The 22,658-nt window shown below is 38.8% G+C and overlaps 1 protein-coding gene across 4 annotated transcripts in view; it reads left to right on the forward strand.

Moving 5' to 3' along the window:
* fgf13a (fibroblast growth factor 13a) overlaps positions 1-22,658 on the forward strand; it is an 82,816-nt gene that overhangs the window by 55,001 nt on the left and 5,157 nt on the right. For 3 of the 4 annotated variants that reach the window (XM_079670264.1, XM_079670263.1, XM_079670266.1), the window contains 2 exons: positions 7,282-7,392; positions 12,851-12,954. In XM_079670264.1, the coding sequence (XP_079526390.1) occupies positions 7,282-7,392; positions 12,851-12,954 (215 nt within the window). Of the gene's footprint in view, positions 1-61; positions 4,690-7,281; positions 7,393-12,850; positions 12,955-22,658 lie in introns of those variants that run through there. The other variant, XM_079670265.1, reaches the window with a different exon arrangement.

Genomic DNA, 22,658 nt, shown 5'->3' on the forward strand with positions numbered 1-22,658 from the left:
CTGTGCTGCTGTAGGAGAGGTCCCATTTTACAAGGACTCACAGTATACAACACATGTGATACACAGTCATATTGGGCTCCTTCTCTTATACAATTTGATTGAAGTCATTTTTTACTAACCTTTTCAATACAAGCTTGACATTCTTGCCTAAAATAGTTTCTTCAGGCATCTAAGTTTTTTTGGATCTATGTATTTTTCAAATGTATCATATTGTAATGCATCTTATATTTACATTGGTTACACACAATCACAACTACAGTACACGTTGGCCTTTCAATAGCTACAGTAACATTTAGTTTGGTATGATTTTAGTGCTGAATTTAAAACACCACATTTAAGTAGACACATTTCTCATCTATGTGATGTATGTTAAAGACCTGCAGCTCTGTTGAAACTCAGTCCTAGACTTGTTTTAAGTGTTGCTGTGTAAGAACTACATTTCCTGTGGGTTTAAGGAGGAGATGGCAGGAAATAGGAAATCATGCAGTATTGATTAGAAGAGCACTAAAACATAACTGGTTTCTTGGCTGAACCAACTACCCGTGTAACATTTTGTGAGTTTAGGTTTATCAAGGAAAGGAAAACATTTAATAACGCTTTTACAAAGAGAAACATGATGATTTGCTCAGACTTCTATTCTTAGTAATGAGGATGTTTTTTTGCTCGTTGCTGTGGCAAGATATTTGGTTTTTCTTGTTATGAGAAAATATCTTTGTAAGCGTCCTATTTATCATCACTGTAATGATTAAATGTGTTTTGAACAGTGGGAAAAACGCTATACAAATAATGTGTTTTACTATTATTGATGGATATAATGCTCCTTGTATTAACACACTGTACTGTACATTCTGTTTTTAAGATAAAGAATGACTATTATGCACAGTTTACCCCTGAAATAACTTTTCTTAGACTGTATGGGAGTAAACGCTACATTTTCTCTATTCCATTATAGACAAAATCAATAATAGTAAAAAGGAAAACAAATACTTTTATCCCTTCAGTATGCCACCTGTCATTTATGCCACATGTCCTGTAAATCAATATATTGGTATTGACCCATGAGCTGTTTATAATCTTAGTTTCACTACTTTCTTCCACATTATTGTTGATAGTCAGCATCTTGCATTATCAGTCATTCTCTGAATCAAATATGTATGTATTTGCTGTGTTGATTCACTATTTGATGTAGTAGTATTTGTCATTGGAAATATATAGTAGTCTTGAATACCTGCTATTATTGCACATAGCTTCAAATATGACTTGTTATGGGAGTGCTGCTCAGTGGTGCTTTGAAAAAGGGAAATGATTGTTATTAGTTGGTAGAGTTAATTGTTTCTGGGATTTGAGGACATTTTTTAAGGTCTGATAGCGCTACATTTAATGAAATGTTAAATCGATGTTTGTCACGATCACATACATAGATACAATTCAAAAACGGTGTTTAGATTATTTATTCAAGTCCTGATGCCCTTTGTAAAGAGGCACATGACTTGATTTCATGTGGATTTAACCTTTAGGGTTAATCCGCTGCTCCCCATAGCCTGTCCACTAGCTCCATCTAGTGGTCAAAGTTGTGCATGGTCAGTGAGCTCCCGAGTCCACTAAATGGCACGAGTACTTTAAGGCTTTATTATCCCGGAGCTCATTATTTAGTCCATCATTACATACAGCATTTAGCATTTACCTCTGTAATCACGTTTATGAAAGATACACTTTACTCTTGATTGCATATGGGACTAATGAGAAAGTGAGCTGTAGGCATACTTGTAGCAAAACAAGAGGCTACATTTCATGCCTTGTATTGTCAGTAATGTATGTCGTGATACTATCAAACAACATGCCATATTTGGTCAGTCTCAGCATGAACTGTGTGATCTGCATAGAATGGTCTGTCTTTGTAAAAAACACTTTGCCTAATGCATGTTGTCTCGGTTGAATGTACATCAATATATATTTCAGTCCAAAGTGGACGGGCCAGTATAACCGGTTTAGTCAACGCATTATCGGATCATTTTACATCATTTTTTTGTAATATGAGAGCAAAGTCTTCCCTCCCTCAAGAAGGAAGTACAATCTCAGCCTGCATTTTCGATCACTTTCCTTCAATCCGGCCCCTTCGTCCGCAGGAATACAGTGAACACACGCCCGTGTTTGCCGGATCAACAAGACCTCCAAATGAATGTTTAATGAGCATTTTAGAAGTCATAATGGCATGTCGCTAATGTCCTGTAATGATCTTCCTGTTGATGGCCACGCCTCGATACTTTCTCTTCCACTACGCCTCTGACAGCTGTTTGACAATGGTTTGAACTTTGCTGAATGTAGACTACAGCTTCCACTTCACAACGACTGCTGCTATCCGATCACCGCTTTGGCTTCGCTGTAAAGAATCATGAGTTTTCCATTGAGAAAATCCGTTTCAGGTATGCTGCTGTTTTTAAATTAATGCTGCATTATTTTTTTATTTACTTTTTTATTAGATAATTTTTATTTTCGAATGTATTTGATTCCAGCTTTCCAAGTTTTAGACTAGAATTTAGTTTTTTTTACTTTGAGTTATGTTGTATGTTAACACTACGTTAAATACATTATTTTGTTGAAAAGTAGTTCCTTTCTTGGTTGACCGCCTCGGAGCTGTCCGTGGTGCTGAAAGGGAGTCTTCGGCCTTTAAGTATCTCAATTGTTTTTCTCTGGATTTTTGTCGCTGTTTGTTTAGAGATTTTTGATTTATTAAGAACACATAACTGCATGCTGTTTATATATAATATATATCTATTTTGCATTTATTTTATTTTAGCAAGAGTTCACACTTCATTATAGGACGACTTTTATTCATTCAACTAAGTTAAGATGCATACAATTGAGGTGTGTTACTGTATATTATTAAACAGAGGAAATGGATAAAACTTTAGCTGCAGTTTTGGGTTAGGACTGTAGATGGCATTATTGGTTAGGGTCTAACTCCAGAGCTGAGGAAAAAATACAAGCAAAGATGAGGCCTGCAGTCAGGGTGGAAATGACAGAACCCTTAGTGTCAGGATTTAACCTTTGGTGTTCAACATAAAACTAACATACAACTATGTTGAACACACGATTTTCCGTTGGCGTTCTCATGATCTAAACTCATAATTATTACAGTAATTGATAGAGAAAAAAATAGGATAAAAGGGGGAATCATTTCAGATAGGAAAAGCGTATTAATAATATTAGAATGTATGCTGCCGTGTAATGGCATTTTCTGTAATGTAATCAAATAAATCGCTGCTTATGCCTCACTTTATTGATCTTGCATTAACATCACTGATGATGTTTGATGATGGCTGTAGCTGCTGTCAAATCCCTTGCATGTATCTGCACTCTAGTGGGAAATTACATTAGTTAATAAATCCCATTTTATTTATTTTATCTTTTGTTTGCAGTCTCTCTACGAGTGGACGCTCGCCCTGACACAAGTTAGAAACATGTTTTTTTTAATATAAATTCGTTAAAACCAACCTGTATCATGCATTCCACTTTGTTCGTCCACCGTATTAAAAAAATATGGAAAAGTGTGGTATTCTCTCTATTCTCTCTTGTCTTTCTCCTCTATGCCACTCTCCGCCCCCACTGCATACACCCCATTATCTGGATATGAGACATGAATTCCCCCATATGACGGCCTGTATGGAGATTTTCTAATTGTGCACATTGCCTGTGTGTGTCCCACTAGTTAGACTCCCTGCCCCCCTCCCCCTCCTCGCCCGCTGCTCCTCTCCAGTTTGTCGGTGGGATACTCTGAGCAGCTGAGTCTGTGCTTTGCGCTGAGCTCGGATACTGCACCCACAATGATGCGCCTGCTGCTTTTGCCTTGCCTTGCTTTAACTAAAAACAGAAACACAAATGGAATTTCTTTAGCGATTCGTTCACATGCTCTGCTTTGCCTTTTCTAAAACGAGGTGTTAAGTCTGTGACAGCAGCAGCTTCAGTGAGGGATTAGAGAAAGCAGATAAGGAGCCCTGCAAACACTCCCGCTGCCTGCAAACAGGTGTTCCCATCCTCTGGCTGCGCGCTGAGCCTCATTCACCACTGACTGCTACCCGAGCACCATGTGCACCGGCATAGTTTAGTGGTTTAAAGCAAAACCGCTTACGGAGACTGGGTTAGTGCACATTTGTTGTAATGCAAGGACAATGATTCAGTTGCGAGAACATGCAACGTGCTTTGGTGAAAGTATTTTATTTTTTGTTAAGTTTCACTTTTTTCTCTCGGAGATGCAACGGACAATATTTGAATAACGCCCAAATTCTGGAAACATGATTCATTTGGACATTATCTAACAGGCTTTACCGCATTACTAGGACTATTTGTTTGGTCTACTCTTAATAGTCCATTTGGCAAATTATTTGTTATTTGACGAACCTTTGTTGTTCCATCTGCGCCTGGACGCTTACCTTCGGGATCCTTCTTGGTGGTTATTTTCACGCTTCTTCGGAAGTTTTTCCGCTGTCAAACTGGCCATGGCTGCAGCGATAGCGAGCTCCCTCATAAGGCAGAAGAGGCAGGCGAGGGAGCGGGAGAAGAATAATGCCTGCCGCTGCGTTAGCAGCCCCACTAAAGTCAAGGGAACCACATGTGAGAAACCCAACCGACTGAACGTTTTCTCCCGGGTCAAACTCTTTGGCTCCAAGAAGAGGCGAAGGAGACGACCAGGTCTGTTTTGAAATATTACCAGGCTATCATCCTCAGGATCGCTATAGCTTCATCCATTGTAGAATGCCATTATCTTTCAAAAATCATCTTTACTCCAGAGATTATACTGAGTACTGCTCCATTATGCAGATTTCGAAAGATTAATGAGTCCGTCAGTTGTTGGGAGGACGGGGCTCTTTATTTAGTTTCTCCACAGAGAAGTCACCTTTGGCATATCAGACTGCTGAGGGATATATTAAAAGTATACTTTATTCTTCACTGTCCACTTATCCAGGCCACACTGGACAAGATATATACAAAAGTTAGGCTACTATTAAGTCGATTTAGGAAATCACTAAAGACTGTCACTTGCAGACCATTGCTCACTGTTAGATCTGAATACTGAATAATAAATTAATCATAGGTGATTCTATTTTAGTCTCTAAAAGGATTAATACGATTTCAACATGCTTCCTTTGGGTAGACTATTACTTCAAAAAAGAAATACACATCCACGAATTTAAAAATAAAGCAGGTTTTACATTTTAACAGCTCACAAGTTATATTTCCACATCTACTGTTGGCTAAGTTCTTTGTTGAGGATGTTTACAACTGTTATATTACTCGGCAGATAGTACAATAATTAAATGACAACTATAAGTATATTGCCTATAGTACTTTTATAATATTATAGGGGAAAAGTATTATGAGGACATCATCCAGGGCAGGCCCTTGTATCCTTGCAATGACATAAATGTGTCTCTGTCGCCTGAAGCACCCACTCCCTTACCAATCTAGTGCAAAAAGTGACCGCAGCTGCAAATCAAAACTGATCACATCCTACTCCGGCCCAAAGCTGACCTTTTCTTGGTTGTGTCAGTTTCTGTATGTGTGTGCGTGGATACGATGACAGGAGATGATCTGAGATTTCTTCCAAAATGTTATCAACCCAACCTCTTGATTTCCAAGCTGTTCTGTAACTACATATGATGCAACTGGAGGTTAGGATGCAATCTTATGCAATAACTGTCCTTCAGTTTTTGCACCCTTCTCCCTTTTAAATTCCATATCCCGTAGAGAAAGCAATGAGTACAAAGAAGATGTTATCTGCGAAAACACTAAGAGCTAGCATCTTTCAGTTAGGGCCGTGTATTTACTTTCGTGCGCTGTCTGGTAATGCAGTAGGAATATTGTGATGCTCTTCTGTGTTTAAAGTACATAGGTGTTTATGAAATTATGTTCAGGCTACTGTCATAACATACTAATGCGAAGTACAAAGTTTCACAACAAAAGCATTACAATATTTCCAGTACACACAACTTCTCTGCAGCAAAAGTAACCTAAGTAAGGGCAGAAGAGGCAGTATTGAAAGGTAAGTGAGATGAAAGGATAGATGAAAGGTGTGGTAAACCACAGTAAAGGACACTCAACCAGGGACAGTAACCAGCACTTAGCTCTTATCAGACATTACACTGATGCAACACAGACTGCACAGCCACTTCAAAAGTAAATCATCTGCCACTTCAAACTATTGTCTTTTAGACTCACTGGAGCTTGTTTTATTTGTTGCAACATATAGTGTGGCTTTGCAAATGTGATGGTACAGACATCTCTTTTGTCTTGTTCTACTATCCTTGTTTAAAATGTCCTAAACTAGTATTTAAAAAAATACAGATCCTAATTCTCAATTTGAAAAACATGTTTGGCACTCTCTTCACAAGTGCTTTCATTTTCACTAAAAGTTCAATGTTTTATTCAGAATGTACTTCATTCAAATTGTTGTCGTATTATATCACAGATGTTATCGAGATTAGGATTTAGAGTTTTTTTGATGGCAAAAAAAAAGTATTCGAGGCATTTGAAACCAATGTTTCTCACACAAATTCTACCTGTATTGGACAGTTCATATGCAGAGAGTGATGGGAAGCATGAAGAGAGAGAGAAGGGGGGCCATAGAATAAATGTCATCAGCCATCTTAGACCACTGAGCCACCTCACGCCCCAAAGCCATTTTTAAATTTGATTTGATTTGCTCGTCTCCATCTGTGGTCTGACTTCTCAACTGGGGAACCATGGGGCTGCCTTTTTTACATCTTTTGCCCTGAAGAAAAAAGAAAGAAAGTGTGCGGATTGTGGATACAGCAACATTGCACAAACCAATTGAACAATAACAGAAGAAGAAGCAGAAATGTTTAAATAATTTCAATTTACACATGCTGCTGTTTTGTTTAGGCAACTTCTTTATAATAAAAGTGACAGTGAACAGGATTCACCTAATAATGTCAAGAGAAGTTCAATTCGTAATAATTTAATTGCTTCTTCCGACATGTTTTGGTGGTGATTGTGTTTGCTTGACACGTGTGGCAGCCTATCAAAGTCAGCCGTCGTGCTGCTCCTTTTTGTCCCACTGTGGCTTCACTCTGTCTTGATGCCCCATGACTAAACTGAACTTTGTGGATCCAGTTACTTCCAAGATGGCGATGAGTAAACTGAAACTGAAGCATTTGAAAGTGTCCCTTTAGAAGGCTAAGGGTGACATCTCACTGTAACATTCATGTGTTTCTAAAGTGTGTGGTCTCATTCCTGTCTTCCTGTCTTTGTGTCCCTCCACAGAGCCCCAGTTGAAGGGGATTGTGACGAAGCTCTACAGTCGACAAGGTTTCCACTTGCAGCTGCAGGCAGATGGAACCATTGATGGAACGAAGGAGGAGGACAATGGTTACTGTAAGTTTCACTCTTATATTTTGCACCCCCTTGTTTAATCGACGTACGTACATCCATTGCCATGATGTACTGATGGTCATGGGGAACCTCATAAAACAAAATCAGAAATGTGTGAAACTCTTACTAGATAAAAAAGATGCATAATTTGCAGTAAAGAAAAAAGGTAATACACTGTTATATATCAAATATATGTTATTGCAAAAGTATAGGCAAATCACAAGCCATTTAATATTGCTATTATCATCATCATATCAAGACTTCAGTATTGTGATAATCTCGTATTTTATATATAATTCGTCATCTAATTTGGTGAATTTTATTCTTGATTATCATTTTAAACTTTTCAAAAGTGTGCTTGTATCGGTTCATACTTCATAGTGCTGAGAAAAACACTTACTTCATATTGCCGGTGCATTTAAGGTCTGCAGTTTGGATAAGTGGTTTATTTCATCTAATGAAAGTCATCCTATGGCAACCTCAACACTCACAACGATTGGCTTTTTACTCTCCTACAATCTTCCTCTGTTGTGAGAGCAAGTCATGTCTTATACTCAATGCATCCCTATTATTGCCATTACACCCACCAGCTCTCTGTTTCCCAATAGGCAGATTGAAGAGGAGATCAATGGAAGAGTAATACCACAGCCACATGTCTTCTAACAATACAGATGAAATACACCACCTCATAATTAGACAGTGATGTGAAGACTACATGCTTTTGAAGATTAGAATAGGACAGTGGTTAGTGACCTATGTGAAATCCACTTTGCCAGTATATTGTTGAGTAAAGATCTACATGACACACTGATGCAGCTTTGATGTAATACTCACTATAATCCTGACACTAAGCAGATGTAAACACTTCTGGAGCCCCTGAATTAGTACCTCAGTATTCAATTACTCCCCTGGTGGAGATGGCGGGTGTATCTCAGATATAAATAGCAGCTCTTTGCAAGTGGGATGTTCTCCTATCAGAACACAACCTCGTAATTGGTTTAGAATGGAATAAAATGATAGCAAAAAATAAAACTACACAACGTTGACTTTTTGAGTAGACCTTAAATTAATGAAATAATGACAACATCTCTATTTACGCTCATATATTATACTATACTTGACACACTGACCACCCCACCCATTACCTCTGCACGGACTCACTTCCCTGTTGACTTGCATAACAACTGGCCCGCAGTGGCTCCATCATAGTTTTTGAAGAGAAAATTAAAGAGTGCTGCTGAATAGGAAAAGGAGAAAGAGTGAGGCTCTTTGCACTGCTCCAAAAATAGCGTTGTTAGGCGCTGGGTGCGCTTGTCTCCATGGTGATGGAGAGCACAGTCCGCTTGGAGTTACTGGTGTCTTGTGATGGTGGGAGAGGACCTACTCAAATGTGCACACACACACACACACACACACACACACACACACACACACACACACACACACACACACACACACACACACACACACACACACACACACACACACACACACATATACACACACACACACACACACACACACACACACACACACACACACATATACACACACACACACACACACACACACACACACACACACACACACACACACACACACACATATACACACACACACACACACACACACACACACACACACACACACACACACACACACACACACACACACACACACTCACACACACACACACACACACAAACACACACCCTCACTTACGAATACAAGGATTTGTGCTACTAAAGAAGTTCTATATTTCTCCGACATTTTCATTAGGATTGCAAACAATGTCAAAAATAACAAATCCAAGTCTCATATATCCCGGTGATTAATCTCCCATTGTAAAAAGTTTCAATTATTTTCTTGTGCTGCGTCAAAACCAAGCAAACACACTGTGTGTCTAGACTCTAGAGAATCAAAACTCAGAGCTGTAATTCAACTCTTTATAATTTTCTTCAGAAGAAGAAGGCTACTGTCTCACAGTAACACAATGCAATGTTATTTCTTCAACCCTGACATTTGAAGATAGACAATACAGTTTCAAGATATTGTTAGTGTCATTCTCTATTCTAAGATTGAGGATGCTGTGGATCCCAGAATTAGGCAAACTCATTTGAAGTCTTCTGAAGTGTCATTCACATCAGATCAATTCCAATTTAATATCCAAAGACGTTCTAATATTGTATTAACGTTTTCAAGCCTGACACCTGGCATTAAATGTTCTTATATATTCAATATTCTCTCTCTTCAGAGTTTTTACTGTAGTCCTAAGAGAAGTTGTCTAACCTGTGACTATTGAATGATGAATAATGTCTCTTTCGAGCTTCCTGAGAATGCAACAGTCTAAAACAGTGACATCTCTTATGCAACACTATACTCACAAATGCATCAAATCCAATTTCTGTATCTGAATATAGGTCGTACATTATTTACTCCGGTACAGCGTAATCCAATTTACCTCCAACAAAGAGCGACTACAGTCGAACAGTAATCATACACAGCAGAAGTGCAGTGTAATGTTGTCACAACAGCTTTTTAGCCGTCATGCTCTAGTCTGCTCTAATTGCAGGCAAGCTGCTCTCGGAATAAGTTACAGATATAATAAAAGTTTAAAATGTGACAAGCGAACGCTGTTAACCTTCGAGTTTATAGTCGAACCAAATTGTTCATGACTCCCTGGCTGCTAGCGGATGCATGTTAGGCATGGAGACAGTCTGCATGCAATCGTGAAAACTTTCTCTCAGGCCTCATCACCTTTCTCATCCTGTGTGGCTCTCGACAATAGGAAACGTCTGTGAGTGGGTGGGTGCTGTCATCCTCTTCAGTTTGCTCAGGTGTTTCTAGGAGCCATGAAGTAATTGAGTTTCCGCTCTTGAAAATCTCCAACGGTACATCGGCTGGTAATCCTTCTGAAATGAAGTGGACTGCAGATATGTGTCGTGGTGCGAGCACGAAGGCAGAAAGCTCAGTGGGCTTTGCAATTATAAAGACAAGAACAGCTCAGGTAGCGAGAAGTTTCCGCAGAGGAAGACACAAATCATATCATCTAAAAACGGTGCTGTATACAGGAGAAAAAGGAAACAAAGTGTGTTCGCACAAATCCAAATGTGTTTTGTTAATAAGTCTGCAAATCAGGTTGGTTTTTACAATAAATACTTTCTCACTAACATCCCCTCTAGCTCCATATACAGCATTTCCAAGCTAGATCAATCTGCACAATGGTTTGTAGAAAAGTTTGCTGATATTGCCATCTGTAACCTGTGACCGTAACATTCTGGAAAGGATTTGTTGAGCCTACGCACTGCAGTATTGCACAATGCTCCAAATAATAGCAAAAGTTGGGAGGATACTTTTTTTAAATGAAGACAATCTACCTCAACACGAAGAATATTGCTTTTATTCTTTCTAATAATTTGTTCAGAAAATGTTGCAAGTGATTCATTGTTAACTAGTACACAAATATAAGTATGTTTTAAGGTTGAGAGAGGATGCAGCTAATGCTATGTAATACATAACAATAAGTGTGTTTAAAACACTGCGGGTGTAAATAGTAGGTCCTAGTTGTTTAACATTTACAATTTGGCAGGATTTGCTGCAGAAAGCTGCCAAAGCAGACATCACAAAAAAAAACAGAGACAACAATCTGTCATGGAGAGCGCTGCGTCCTTCCATAGTCACATTTTGATTACTGTTTCATAATAGGACTGTCAATAACTTGGTGTTTGAAAAGTGAGGCAATTTAAATGAGAGCTGAAGTTAGTTAACTAAGTAACTCGAGCGTACCGTAAATGAAAATGTATCTGATGATTTAAATTGCACGCCATCGACCATGAACATAACAGCGTTAGTAAGGAGAAGTCAGTTTGAGGAGAAATGGACAGGATTTCTGATCATATGTATACATTACAAATATTGCGTCTCATCAGCCATCATTGTGTCTGTAAAGTGCAATCATATCATATCATGGGATCTTTATCTGTCCAAAAGCCTGACATTTTTTTTCATCATTATTCTGGGTATGTTTAGAACATGTCATTTAAAGAAATAACGATAAACTCAGAAGAGGTAGAAGCAGAAGAAAGGGTAGATGGAAGACCGCAAAGAGAGTGGTTCTGGTTTGTAAACACCCTTGCACTGAGCGAGGTATATGCTGGCACTGCCTGTTTACTCCACCAAGTAAATACATTATGCATTCCTGTGGCTGTTGTTTACAATGAAAGCCCGGAGAAAAGTAGGACTGCAGTGCTAAAGCGATAAGGCCAGATGAGATGGCCCATCAAAAAGTCTCTATAGTGCACTTTGGTCGAAGGCTTCTGCAGATAGGAATCTAAGTTGTTGAAGAGAGGACCTAGAGTAACGGCGCACTGACTCACGGCTTAACTGATGTGAGCATTTAATTTCTACTATCACATGCGTCCTAACAGGGAAGTCTCTATTTTAATGTGACAATGTAGAGTCTTAGCAATCAAAAGGGATACTTGAGATGAGAGATTTTCTTCTGGAGGTTATAACTGTGTTTGCTGCTATCATTTGTATGGAAGCATCACTAGGGACTTTCACATGTGCTTTCCTATAATCAGCCCGTGGAATCCCTCCCAGCTTATGAAACACTCACAGACGCACTTGTATACAACAGGCGGACATTAATTAGAAAGGAGTACCTCATTGACCAGCTGGGCGGCCGCTGGCTCTCCAAACCTCACGACACGAGTCCAGCCCGCTGGTCACAGGCAGGTTTATCTGCGTGACACGTGTAAATGTACCAACATGTGTTTCCTCTCTCATTTTTAAAAGTCTTGTAATGCTCCGTCTTCGCAATCGGCCCAGGGAAATGGCATTATGGTGACGCCATCATAGATTTACATTTGGTTACAATTTGTAAGCATGTTCAATTTCTTTCCATCAAAAATAATTTGATATATGATTTTCAATATTTTAGCTCAACAGCCTAATTTGATCAATTTCTCTGTTTCTCTCTTTTGTTTTTAATTTTGTTCATTTGCTTTTTTTTGTACCACCCTTGGGAGAAAGTGACTAAGTCCCTGAGCTTATGTTGTACCTCTATTTGTGGATTGGTTTTGACAACTAACTCATCCATCCAGACAGAGAAAGGGAACACTAAGAACCATCATTTTAACCCCTTAACGGCACATTTAAACAAGGTGGAGCTCACCGTGCTCTGGGCTATTCTCAATATAATGTTTGTCTTTCTGGCTTGTGTTTTCAAAGTGGTTAATTGGCCTCTGTTTAGTCTAACTATTCTTCTTCTCACCATATCACTAAAGCACTATATATATATATGTACTAAATATCTTAAGATAAAATCATGAGGATTTAAGGTAGCTGTATAACATATTGAATGTATTCAATGCCTTATTTTCTTCAAAAAAGTGTTTTAAATGGAAATAAAAGCGTACTCTTTGTTTATCATTTTTTTCTGTTGTCCTTCTCTTTCCAGCCGTGTTCAACCTTATTCCAGTGGGGCTGCGAGTGGTGGCCATCCAGGGGGTGCAGACCAAACTCTATCTGGCTATGAACAGCGAGGGCTTCCTGTACACATCAGTAAGTGTCTCCATTTATGTATGAGTGTTCGTGCTTGTGTGTGTATGTGTGCATGGAATGGGGTCCAGACCTCTATCCTTGTGGATTAGCTTAGCGTACGGCTGTATGCAGAGAAAATGTTATATTTACGGAAGACATCCTGTGGTGACGTGAGTGATGATAAGAAACCCAACAAGAACATGTGAGAGAATACATAGATTTCTTTCTTTTATTTATATATTTTGAGGAAATGGGTAGCTCACTCTCACTGTGCCCACTCAGACACAGCTTCATCCAAGGACGGATGAAAGAGCAGCATCATTCAGTGAGATAATTCGGTGTCAACAAAAAGTTCAACGATGCTTTTTAAGCAGGTGGAGCAGTGACATATCCGATCGTGGCAGCTGGCTCTTCATCTTTGATTAAATGTGCAAGGTTATGAATAATTCAGTTGCAGACCGAACAATGTTCCTGTTCGTGTTCCTCCCAAATGCCACCATCACAAGTGCGTGGCAAGCGTCACTGAGAAGACTGACAGGCTGGTCGGACGCTCACCCAGAGGGTGTGCAGACACACACAATCAATGGTAACAGGCAATCCTTGTAGTCAAATTAGTAAAGATTGTTCTGTTTGGTAAAGGTCTCAGTACACAGGCACAATGGTGATTGATTCAAACAAGCTTAGAGACAGCAAAGACAACTTCATGATTGTAGCTTTTTATTTTGCAGCTGCTCCTGACAAATGACCTATTAAGACGATAATGTGATGATAAAAACAGGCCTTCTGGCTCCTCTCTCTCTCTCTCTCTCTCTCTCTCTCTCTCTCTCTCTCTCTCTCTCTCTCTCTCCTCTCTCTCTCTCTCTCTCTCTCTCTCTCTCTCTCTCTCTCTCTCTCTCTCTCTCTCTCTCTCTCTCTCTCTCTCTCTCTCTCTCTCTCTCTCTCTCTCTCCCTTGTGATTGCACACAAACACATTGATAAACAGGGTTAATGTGATAGCTCTCACCAGGCAGTAGTTCAGACAAAGACACTAGCTCCAAGGAAATGCAGATGAATAAACAGTTAGATTTTGAGTAAGAGGATCTGCTCTTCCAGGAAGCTCTCAAAGAATTCAAAGACCAAGAAGAATACTGCTGAAAAGGACTCAATTTGAAAATCAAAATGCTATTTAAGTCTGAAAATATACAGTGGCACATACACAATCACTGTATCATATGAATTGGTCAAGAAATCTTTGTAATTATACGGTACAGTATTGCAGATGGGCGTGTTTGTGGAAAATATGTTGGGTGTATTATTCATTATAATGAATTGAATTAATTTTGTATATGCATTTTAGATTTTAAATTTGTAGACAGTGTTTGCAGTTCAAACTCAAGCAGGTCTTACTTTACAGTTTGAACGGAAAGTATGCAACCTGATGAGACTGTGTTGTTTTACCTTTCCTTCAGTATTTAATCGTAACTACAACGCATTGAATGTAATGTTCTTCATTTGCATAACTCTGTAAATATCTATTTTCTAGTTAAAAAATTATGTAAAGAAAGAAAATGTATTCAATATATATATTTTTTTTAAATCAAAAGAGTGACAACATAATCACTGTATAGCTTTTTGCAAGTGTTCTCTGGTCTGCCTGTAATTACATTTTAATGAGCGCTTGCAATTGTTTGACAACATATCCATGGGGGTTGCCCCAGCGAAACATGCCTGATGGGAATATACAGCAATAATTGAAATAAAACATAGTACTTCAACCCCTTCCCACATACACACATCTCTATATTTAACAAGGCTCCCCAGCAGTCCACAGCCCCCCAGTGAGTGATTTGAATGATACTGTTTGAACTTGGCTGCCATTGGCAGTAATTAAGAATATGAGGCAAGCTGTGTAGGATTAATTTTATAAAGATGGATTCTGCTGGCAAAGTCTCTACAAGCAGTGGAGCAGCAGTATACGTATTGACCTATTTCTTTTATTGCTAATGTTTAAAGGAAAAAGTGGATGCTAAGCAGTTAGAACTTCATTGTATTGATAAATAGGTCTTTGCTTTGCTTTCACCTTGGGTTCGCCCCAGGGTTCTGACCTGGATCCTATATGGTTTGTCTTTGATATGTATTTCTTTAATACAAAATTAACTGTGATAAGTTGTTATATTTTGTCTCTTATTTAGTTTTTTTGTGTTGATCTTTTTTGTATCTAATGAAAATAGAGATTGATTCAGTTATCAAACATTTTGTTTTCTTATATTAGACTAAAACAAGTTCATAACCAAGCTTTAAAATGACCTAGAATCAGGATCAATTTCTACCAAGTTTACAATCGAAACAATAATACATTATTTTTGCAAACACTGAATTTGCATTTTGATCTAATGTGCGTTTTAGAGTGTATTGTGTTTCATTTGTTGTGTGTTGTGTTGATTGTGTGTTTTAAATGGTTAAATGTTAGAGCATAACATTCTAAAAATAAATATGCTGGCTGCATACAGTATATCCTTTATGTCGTTTTAAATACCAGCTCGCATATGGAATACAGGACATCTTGTGGGTGTGTTAACTTGAAAGACAGCAGTCGGGGGATGGGTTGTGGAGCTTTCTGCTTCTGCGAAATTACAGAGGGAATTGAATTGAATGTGTAGCTGGCTGCCTAATAGTGCCTGTCTTTCAGAGATCGTGCTATAGTGCTGCCTTAAAGCCACACATTAAACCAGCCAATAGCTGCATTGGAGAGAGATTCCTGTTTCCCAATCAACAGTGGAAGGACAACAGATGACGTAATCTGGGTCGGTGGGATAAAGTGCTCCTGTTGCGATCTGAATGTTTTTTCTATTATCTACTAAATGCTTGCATAAGTGCATGCATGAATTGAAATGTGAGGGTATGGTGTTTGCAATATAATAAGTTGGAATCATATGATTTACATGTAAAGTCGATTTCAATGTTTCAATGCTAAACTGTAAATTCATATGTATATTAAGGTTTAAAGTGAGTTGTTTTTAGAACGTCAAATTGGTTGCATCACTTCTGCATCTGGTATATGTGCGAGTGTTCTGTGCGTATAAGAGCATACACCAAGAAAAAGAGAGGGAGAGTGAAAGAAACGAGGAGTGTAAAAAAGAGTGCACATGTGTGGGTGAGGCAGAATGCACCAGTGAAAATATATTCATCCGTCAGAGTCAATGTGTGGGAGAGGAAGAACCAATTAATGTATTTTACTTTACAATCCTTCCATGCAACATTTGCCCCTAAACTTTTGCAAAAGCAGCAAAGCAAGTTCTACAGAAGCGTCCTCTCTTATAGTCACAAGTAAAAAGTGTTTTCTAAAATATTCTGCCATAACATATCCGTAGCAATGTATTCATTTTTCTACTGAAACGTTAATAAAAAGCCTTTGAGCTTTTTCGGTATGTTTTTTATATACTGTATGGGGGTATATTTTTAGATCATGAGCTAAGCGGTGTCCACAAATCTCATGAGGTGCCTTTGAAGTAGTGTTATTAATTTCCTGGTGGGTCATATTTGAATAAGCGTGATTCACTGATGCTCCAGTAGATTGCCGTGTGTGAAATGGAGAGTTCAGGGCTCTTGGGGTGGAGGTATTTATTTAAGTTGGCAATTGTTATTTCCTAAATTGCTGGGCCAGCTGAATCTCTGCGATGATCATGCATCAAGCATATGATATTGAATCCTTCAGACTCTTGCTAATTTATAAAAGCTTTCCGGAAAAGCATTATATTTTATATTTGAGCTAAACGTCTAAAATGTTAAGTAAGGTCCTCTGAATAATGAGTAAAAGAAGACAAAGAATGATGATTATGATGATGATTAGTCAAGGTTAAGGTCATGCATTAGTAGAGTCACTGAAACCTTGTATAAGAAAAGCAGAGGTTATTTTATTCTTAAGAATAACATACGCTGATAATAATTTAAAGCATGATGAATAGAAAATAGAATAAAAACAGCAAGGTTCTCCGTATATCCTGCTTGTACATTGGGTATTTGTACTTGAGTACACTCTTGTTAGATATGGAGTTGGCTCACATGCATTTTCAACAATTTAGCAAGCACAAAGCCTTTGGTAAATAACCACTGCTCTAAGGTTCCACTCCACTGAGCTGTGTCATTAACTACTTTGTGTTTTGTGTCTGTACAGTATGTGTGTGTCTGTATGTGTGTGCTGCTGATTTGTGTGGGTGTGTCTATTTGTTTTTGGTATTTGCAAGGGTATTTTCCACTAGCTTAAAGCTCTCCAATGTATTCCCAACAAATGAACACCATGAGTGTACGACGATGAGTAAAGAAAGAGGTTCATTTTAATCCACTTTCACTCTCCTGAAAAAACTGGGACACTGAAAAGACTGGAACACTGAAAAGAAGATTGGCCCTCACTGCCCATCCATAGCATTAGCTTTTGTGAGTACAAGCATTGATGTGTCTGCAAAGAAACTAGAACAGCACTCGTATGATTTTATTGGCATTATTGGTGTCATCTCAGTTTGGATATGGCAGTGCGCAGTATTGAATTGGCTTCTCTTGAGAAGAAATCAGCCAAATTCTCTACAGAGACGATCAGATCCATTATGCTAGTATGTCTCTTCCTGCTGATTGGATCAGGAAAACACAAGTGGGGTGTAGTAACTCTGCTGAGTTCAACAGATTGCTGTTTGAGAGTGCATCATAACTGAATGTGTTTTCTTGAAATGCCTTGCTAATGCAACAGTCATTGTCCACTGCTGAGTAGTGTAATTGTGATAGAGCACAAGAGGTTTGCCAGATGGGCAGTGAGTGACTGTGCTTGTTGTGTTTTACATTCATTGATGCCCAAAATTGGCAGGAACATTTCCTTCAGTATGTCACACTAAGCACTTGCATAAGCTTTTAAATGTCTTCTTCCAATAAGCAGTCATTTCATCATAATGAGCTCAGGCAAAACTGCCCTAACTTAAGCTGTGATTTAACCTCTCTGTAAAACATTAGATTCTTCTCTGCCCTTTTCAATGACATTTTGAATGAAAATTTACAATTGAAAAAAGATCCCCTCATTAAGAAAGATAAGTGTAAATGAGTTAATGAATTTGTTTACATGTGTAGTTGTAGGTTACGTTCTTTAATTAAACACAATGCAGTGAACTGAGATTTGCATTGTTATAATAAGACATTTAGTAAAAAAAAGTGTGCGATGCTGGAGCAGAAAGGATGGATCGATTTCTAAGTCAAACCAAGTCAAAAGCTTTAGAATTAGATAATATCCTATTATTTTATCATTGTGAAGTTAGGGTTAATATTCAAACTATGTGAAGTATGCTCTCAAAATAAAAATGTTGATCAAAACGTAAGTTCTAAAATGACTGGAATGACAGAATCAGGGTGAGAAAAACCTCACACGCACATTGCAGACACTGCACAGAAATACCAAGATACTGAAAATGCATGTACTGTATGGGCAGGGGGGGTGAAACTAGATGTGACTGTTGGCACTGCGATGGGTTTAAAAAACATGGTAGGAATAGAGCACAAGTTAAAGGCCCTGAAGCTTTGAATCCTCTGTTGGTAGATCCAGCATCATGGGTTAATACTGAGAGGTCTATAAAGTTAATTGAAAAAACTGCTCACTGCTACAGAGATGCTTTAGAAAATAGGATGAATAGCGATGGACCTTTTCCTATTTCACTCGTACAAATTGTGAAGAAATGTTACGTAGAGCTCCCAGCAATGCAACTATTAAACACATTTTCAGAAATAGGTAAGAGGGCAAGTAACAGCTGACGGTCTTTTACAACCACGGTATGCAGCTAATCTAAATCTGTATTGTATCAAACCCACCAGAGCCATTCATGTTCCTTTAGCCCTATTTGTTCTATATGAAATGTAAGCAGCTCCTAACAGCATTATGTACACTCAGTACTGTGATGTGCTTGCATTGACACAGCCATGCATCCTTTTGACAAGGACTTGGCATAGTTGCATAATTCCAGGAAAATCCCATGTAGTGTAATGGGATCATTTAAAATCCATTTAGCCGAACCACTATAGCCATACTGGGGGATCAAGATGACACAACTGACATTATTGCTAGGCAGATATTGTCCTGCTTTTTATTTCTAAAGTGATTTACCCTTGATCCATCTGGAACCCGATTCATAATTAAAGTGATGGGAGATTTTTTCACTCGCAGATTGGTTTTAGTGAACAATAGATATGCAATAGACTGAAGGAGATGGTATTGGAGCCCATACAAAAGAATATGACAATTGCTGTCTATCAGAGGCCTGTTCGAATAGAAATGGGGATCCCCTGCCATTTTGGCCCCTCCTTGTGTGAGTCTGTGTAAGTCTGTTGTCCATAGTCTCACTCCAATACAGCAGTACCAGCCAGCAGCCTGTCCTCCATCTTGGCTCTAAATGTGCATGTATCTGTACAAGTCTGTTTATCAATAGACTCTTATTCTTTTCCAGGGCGAGTGTAACCAGCCAAATCCACATAAGCTCATTATTAGAGGTAGAACAGATCTGCTGGCTCGAGAGCTGAGCAGCCCGTTGTTTGGCTCTCGCTGCTGCCTGTTTAAAACTGAGATGGATGCGGCCCAGCCTCTCTAAGACTGCTGCTGCTAATCAGAGTCAGACCACAAGAAAGAAAGGAGACATTAAGCTATTCAAGGAGGAACACTGTCAAAATGAATCAAATCAAATCAAGTTGTATTTATATAGCACATTTAAAAGCGATCTTTGGTCGAGCCAAAGTGCTGTACATGTAATTAAAACACATTACTACAATCACAATAAAAGACAATTTACAACAGAAATATAGAAAACAAAAAGACAGGGAATAGTCAGGTGTCATGCTCCGCTCTGACTAGAAGGCCGGAGAGAAGAAGTGTGTCTTGAGTGATGATTTAAAAAACCCTAGTGTCTGGGCCAACCACACATGGAGGGGCAGAGTGTTCCAGAGCCTGGGGCCAGCTGCTGCTGCAAAGTCAAAAATGAACAATGTGCGAGATGGATTAAAATATCAATGGAAGACAAAATATCTAAATTAGAAAAAGAAACACATGTAACAGTGTTAACAAATGCCTCGACCTGAGCGTTAGTGTCCAAAAAGCATGAGCAACATTAACATTTTGCATGATCCTTGTTCCTGCTTACACTGTAGTCTGTGTCAATCATGTTTGCACAAATAATTACAGTATATGTTTAAAATGTAGCTCTAATAAGAATACTGCCATGTGGAAGCTTACCACGTATTACTATAACTCACAAACCGCCTCGATGTGAATATGGGAAGAGCCAGCAAAGTCTTTATTTTTCTTCAAGGAATTCCTTTAATATGTGCAGCAAGACGTTACAAACCTTTTACCATTCTGCTGATGTGAGTGCCACAGTGCTACCATCTGCATAGAAAAAAGCATCAGAGCTGGCAGTGCTAACACTGAATACACTGATTAAAACACTGAGTTGGTTCTCGACTACTCTGGAACTCTTGAGAGTTTAAACTATAAATTATTCAGATACTCGTTTTGGCCTGAGCATTTGCATAACTCCTTAAATAGGTCTTATAATTACATGAACAGGATCCCAGATTTTGAGCTCTGCATTTGGTCTACCTATGTTGTAAATGTATTATCACTTCAATTTACACACGGCATCTATTGCACGTCTGTCCGTCCTGGGAGAGGGATCCCTCCTCTGTTGCTCTCCCTGAGGTTTCTCCCATGTTCCCCTTTAAACCATTTGCGACGTAATTGTCACTTTACCAGTGATGATAAGAGATGTTCGGTAAATGGAAGATGTGGGACAGTGGTTTGGTACAGGTATAAGAGTATGTCTACGTTGAAGCTTGAATCTCAGAAATAAATCTAAAATGTCTTTGATAAATAACCATCTTTATCCGCTGCATGAACAGAGGTGAAGCAGGGATTGCATGTTGTAATTTCACTTGACCTTTACCTCAGCTTTCTTTGTCTTCAGGGTTAGAAGACTTGTTTCTTCCTGAACCGTGACACTGTGAGCTCCCAGCTGGTTCTGCAGCCCTCCTGGTGGGCTTAGCATTTATTCAAATTGAGTGTTTGGTACCCCTGTGATTTTGCAGCTTAACTGAGAAGCAGGGCTGATCCAACAGGAAGTATCCCATAGAGGCGATATGTCACAACCTTCCTGTGACTCCAACTTTGTTTCTGTCAGAGATTTTGCTGCAGGGTGGTCTGTTAGGGCTCAATCATTGAGAGGGAATAATGAGTGTTAGTTACTAAAGTTTGCTCTGGATTTTATGTTCCGTATGGCCACAATAGAATATGAAAGTATTGTCACCTGCTTTCAACAAGCTCAACAAGTGAAATCATCAATTCCATTACAGTTCACTGCTTCTCGCTGTAAAGCTTGTTTATGTTTCAGCTGCATTGTATGGCTGTTTAATGGAAAACTTGAAAAATAATTACAAATCTACAATTCAGCAGTTTTGGATACAAACCAAATTAAACCAAAAATATAAAGATACTCAAGTTCATCAATAAGCTTTCATCCCTCCTGCATTGTATACAAAAGCTTTAGCAGCAGAGCAAAACACATCACCAAACAAGAACCTCATTCAGTCTCTTTAACTACCGTTAGCGGTTCACATGAAGAGTGACGCTGTCGGAACGAAAAATGGAGGCGCTTAGATAGATGACTCCCTGTCTGCTATTGACAAGTTGTTTGTCATGATCTCACAGTGGCTCTTTGGCACTCGGGACACATCATCACTCTCACCCTTGATACCCACTAAAATTATGTTTTTTTAACCAAGATAGGATAAATCTGGGGTATACTTGCCTCACTCGTAAAAAGGCATTCATCCTTCTCTTTTGAAGAGAGCTAACTTTATCATCTCTTTCGTGAGTTTGACCCATGGCTAATGCAACTGTGATCTACTTGTTGTTCAGCTGGTGCTTGCATAAATTGTATTTGTTTTCAATTGTGGACAAATTGTTCTAAGATTGTAATTTTAAAAGGCATGGCGAAAACAGTTCACTGCTGACTAGCTCATACTTTCTCTCGGTCTCTCTCAGGGGAAATGGTCTTCTTACTGATTAGACTCTGTTTTGTGAACTCACTGCCCAAGCAACGCTTCAAATTGGACAAACACACTCTCATAGAAATAAGCACACACACACACACACACACACACACACACACACACACACACACACACACACACACACACACACACACACACACACACACACACACACACACACACACACACACACACACACACACACACACACACACACACACACACACACACACACACACACACACACACACACACACAAAATCCATGCCTCAGAGGAAATAAACCTCAGCCACGCTGGTGTAGCGTTAATGGCCAAATCCTAGAGGCACTGTATTCTAAACTAAACAGGAACGTTAAGGCCTCACAGTATGGAGTCTGGAAGATGAACAGGAACATGTCATGTCTCCAGGGAGTGAACCGCAGCCAGTTCATTGGTAAAAGAGATAAGGAAGAACTATGCTCTACCCTAGTGCAAACAGATTATATACAATCCTATAAAGCCTCACAAAAAGCAGTACAATATTTGTGTTAGTTCATTAGTAATTAAATAAGTATTCTAAGTGAAATGGTTGGACTAAATTATTGTGTCTAAAGAATCTAACACAGAACGGACAATACTCTGAAAGATAATGAATTGCCCAATGCATAATTAACAGCTGGGAGCAAAATGAGAATGA

This window comes from Notothenia rossii, assembly GCF_949606895.1.
Source record: "Notothenia rossii genome assembly, chromosome: 3".
NCBI classification, from domain to species: Eukaryota; Metazoa; Chordata; class Actinopteri; order Perciformes; family Nototheniidae; genus Notothenia; species Notothenia rossii.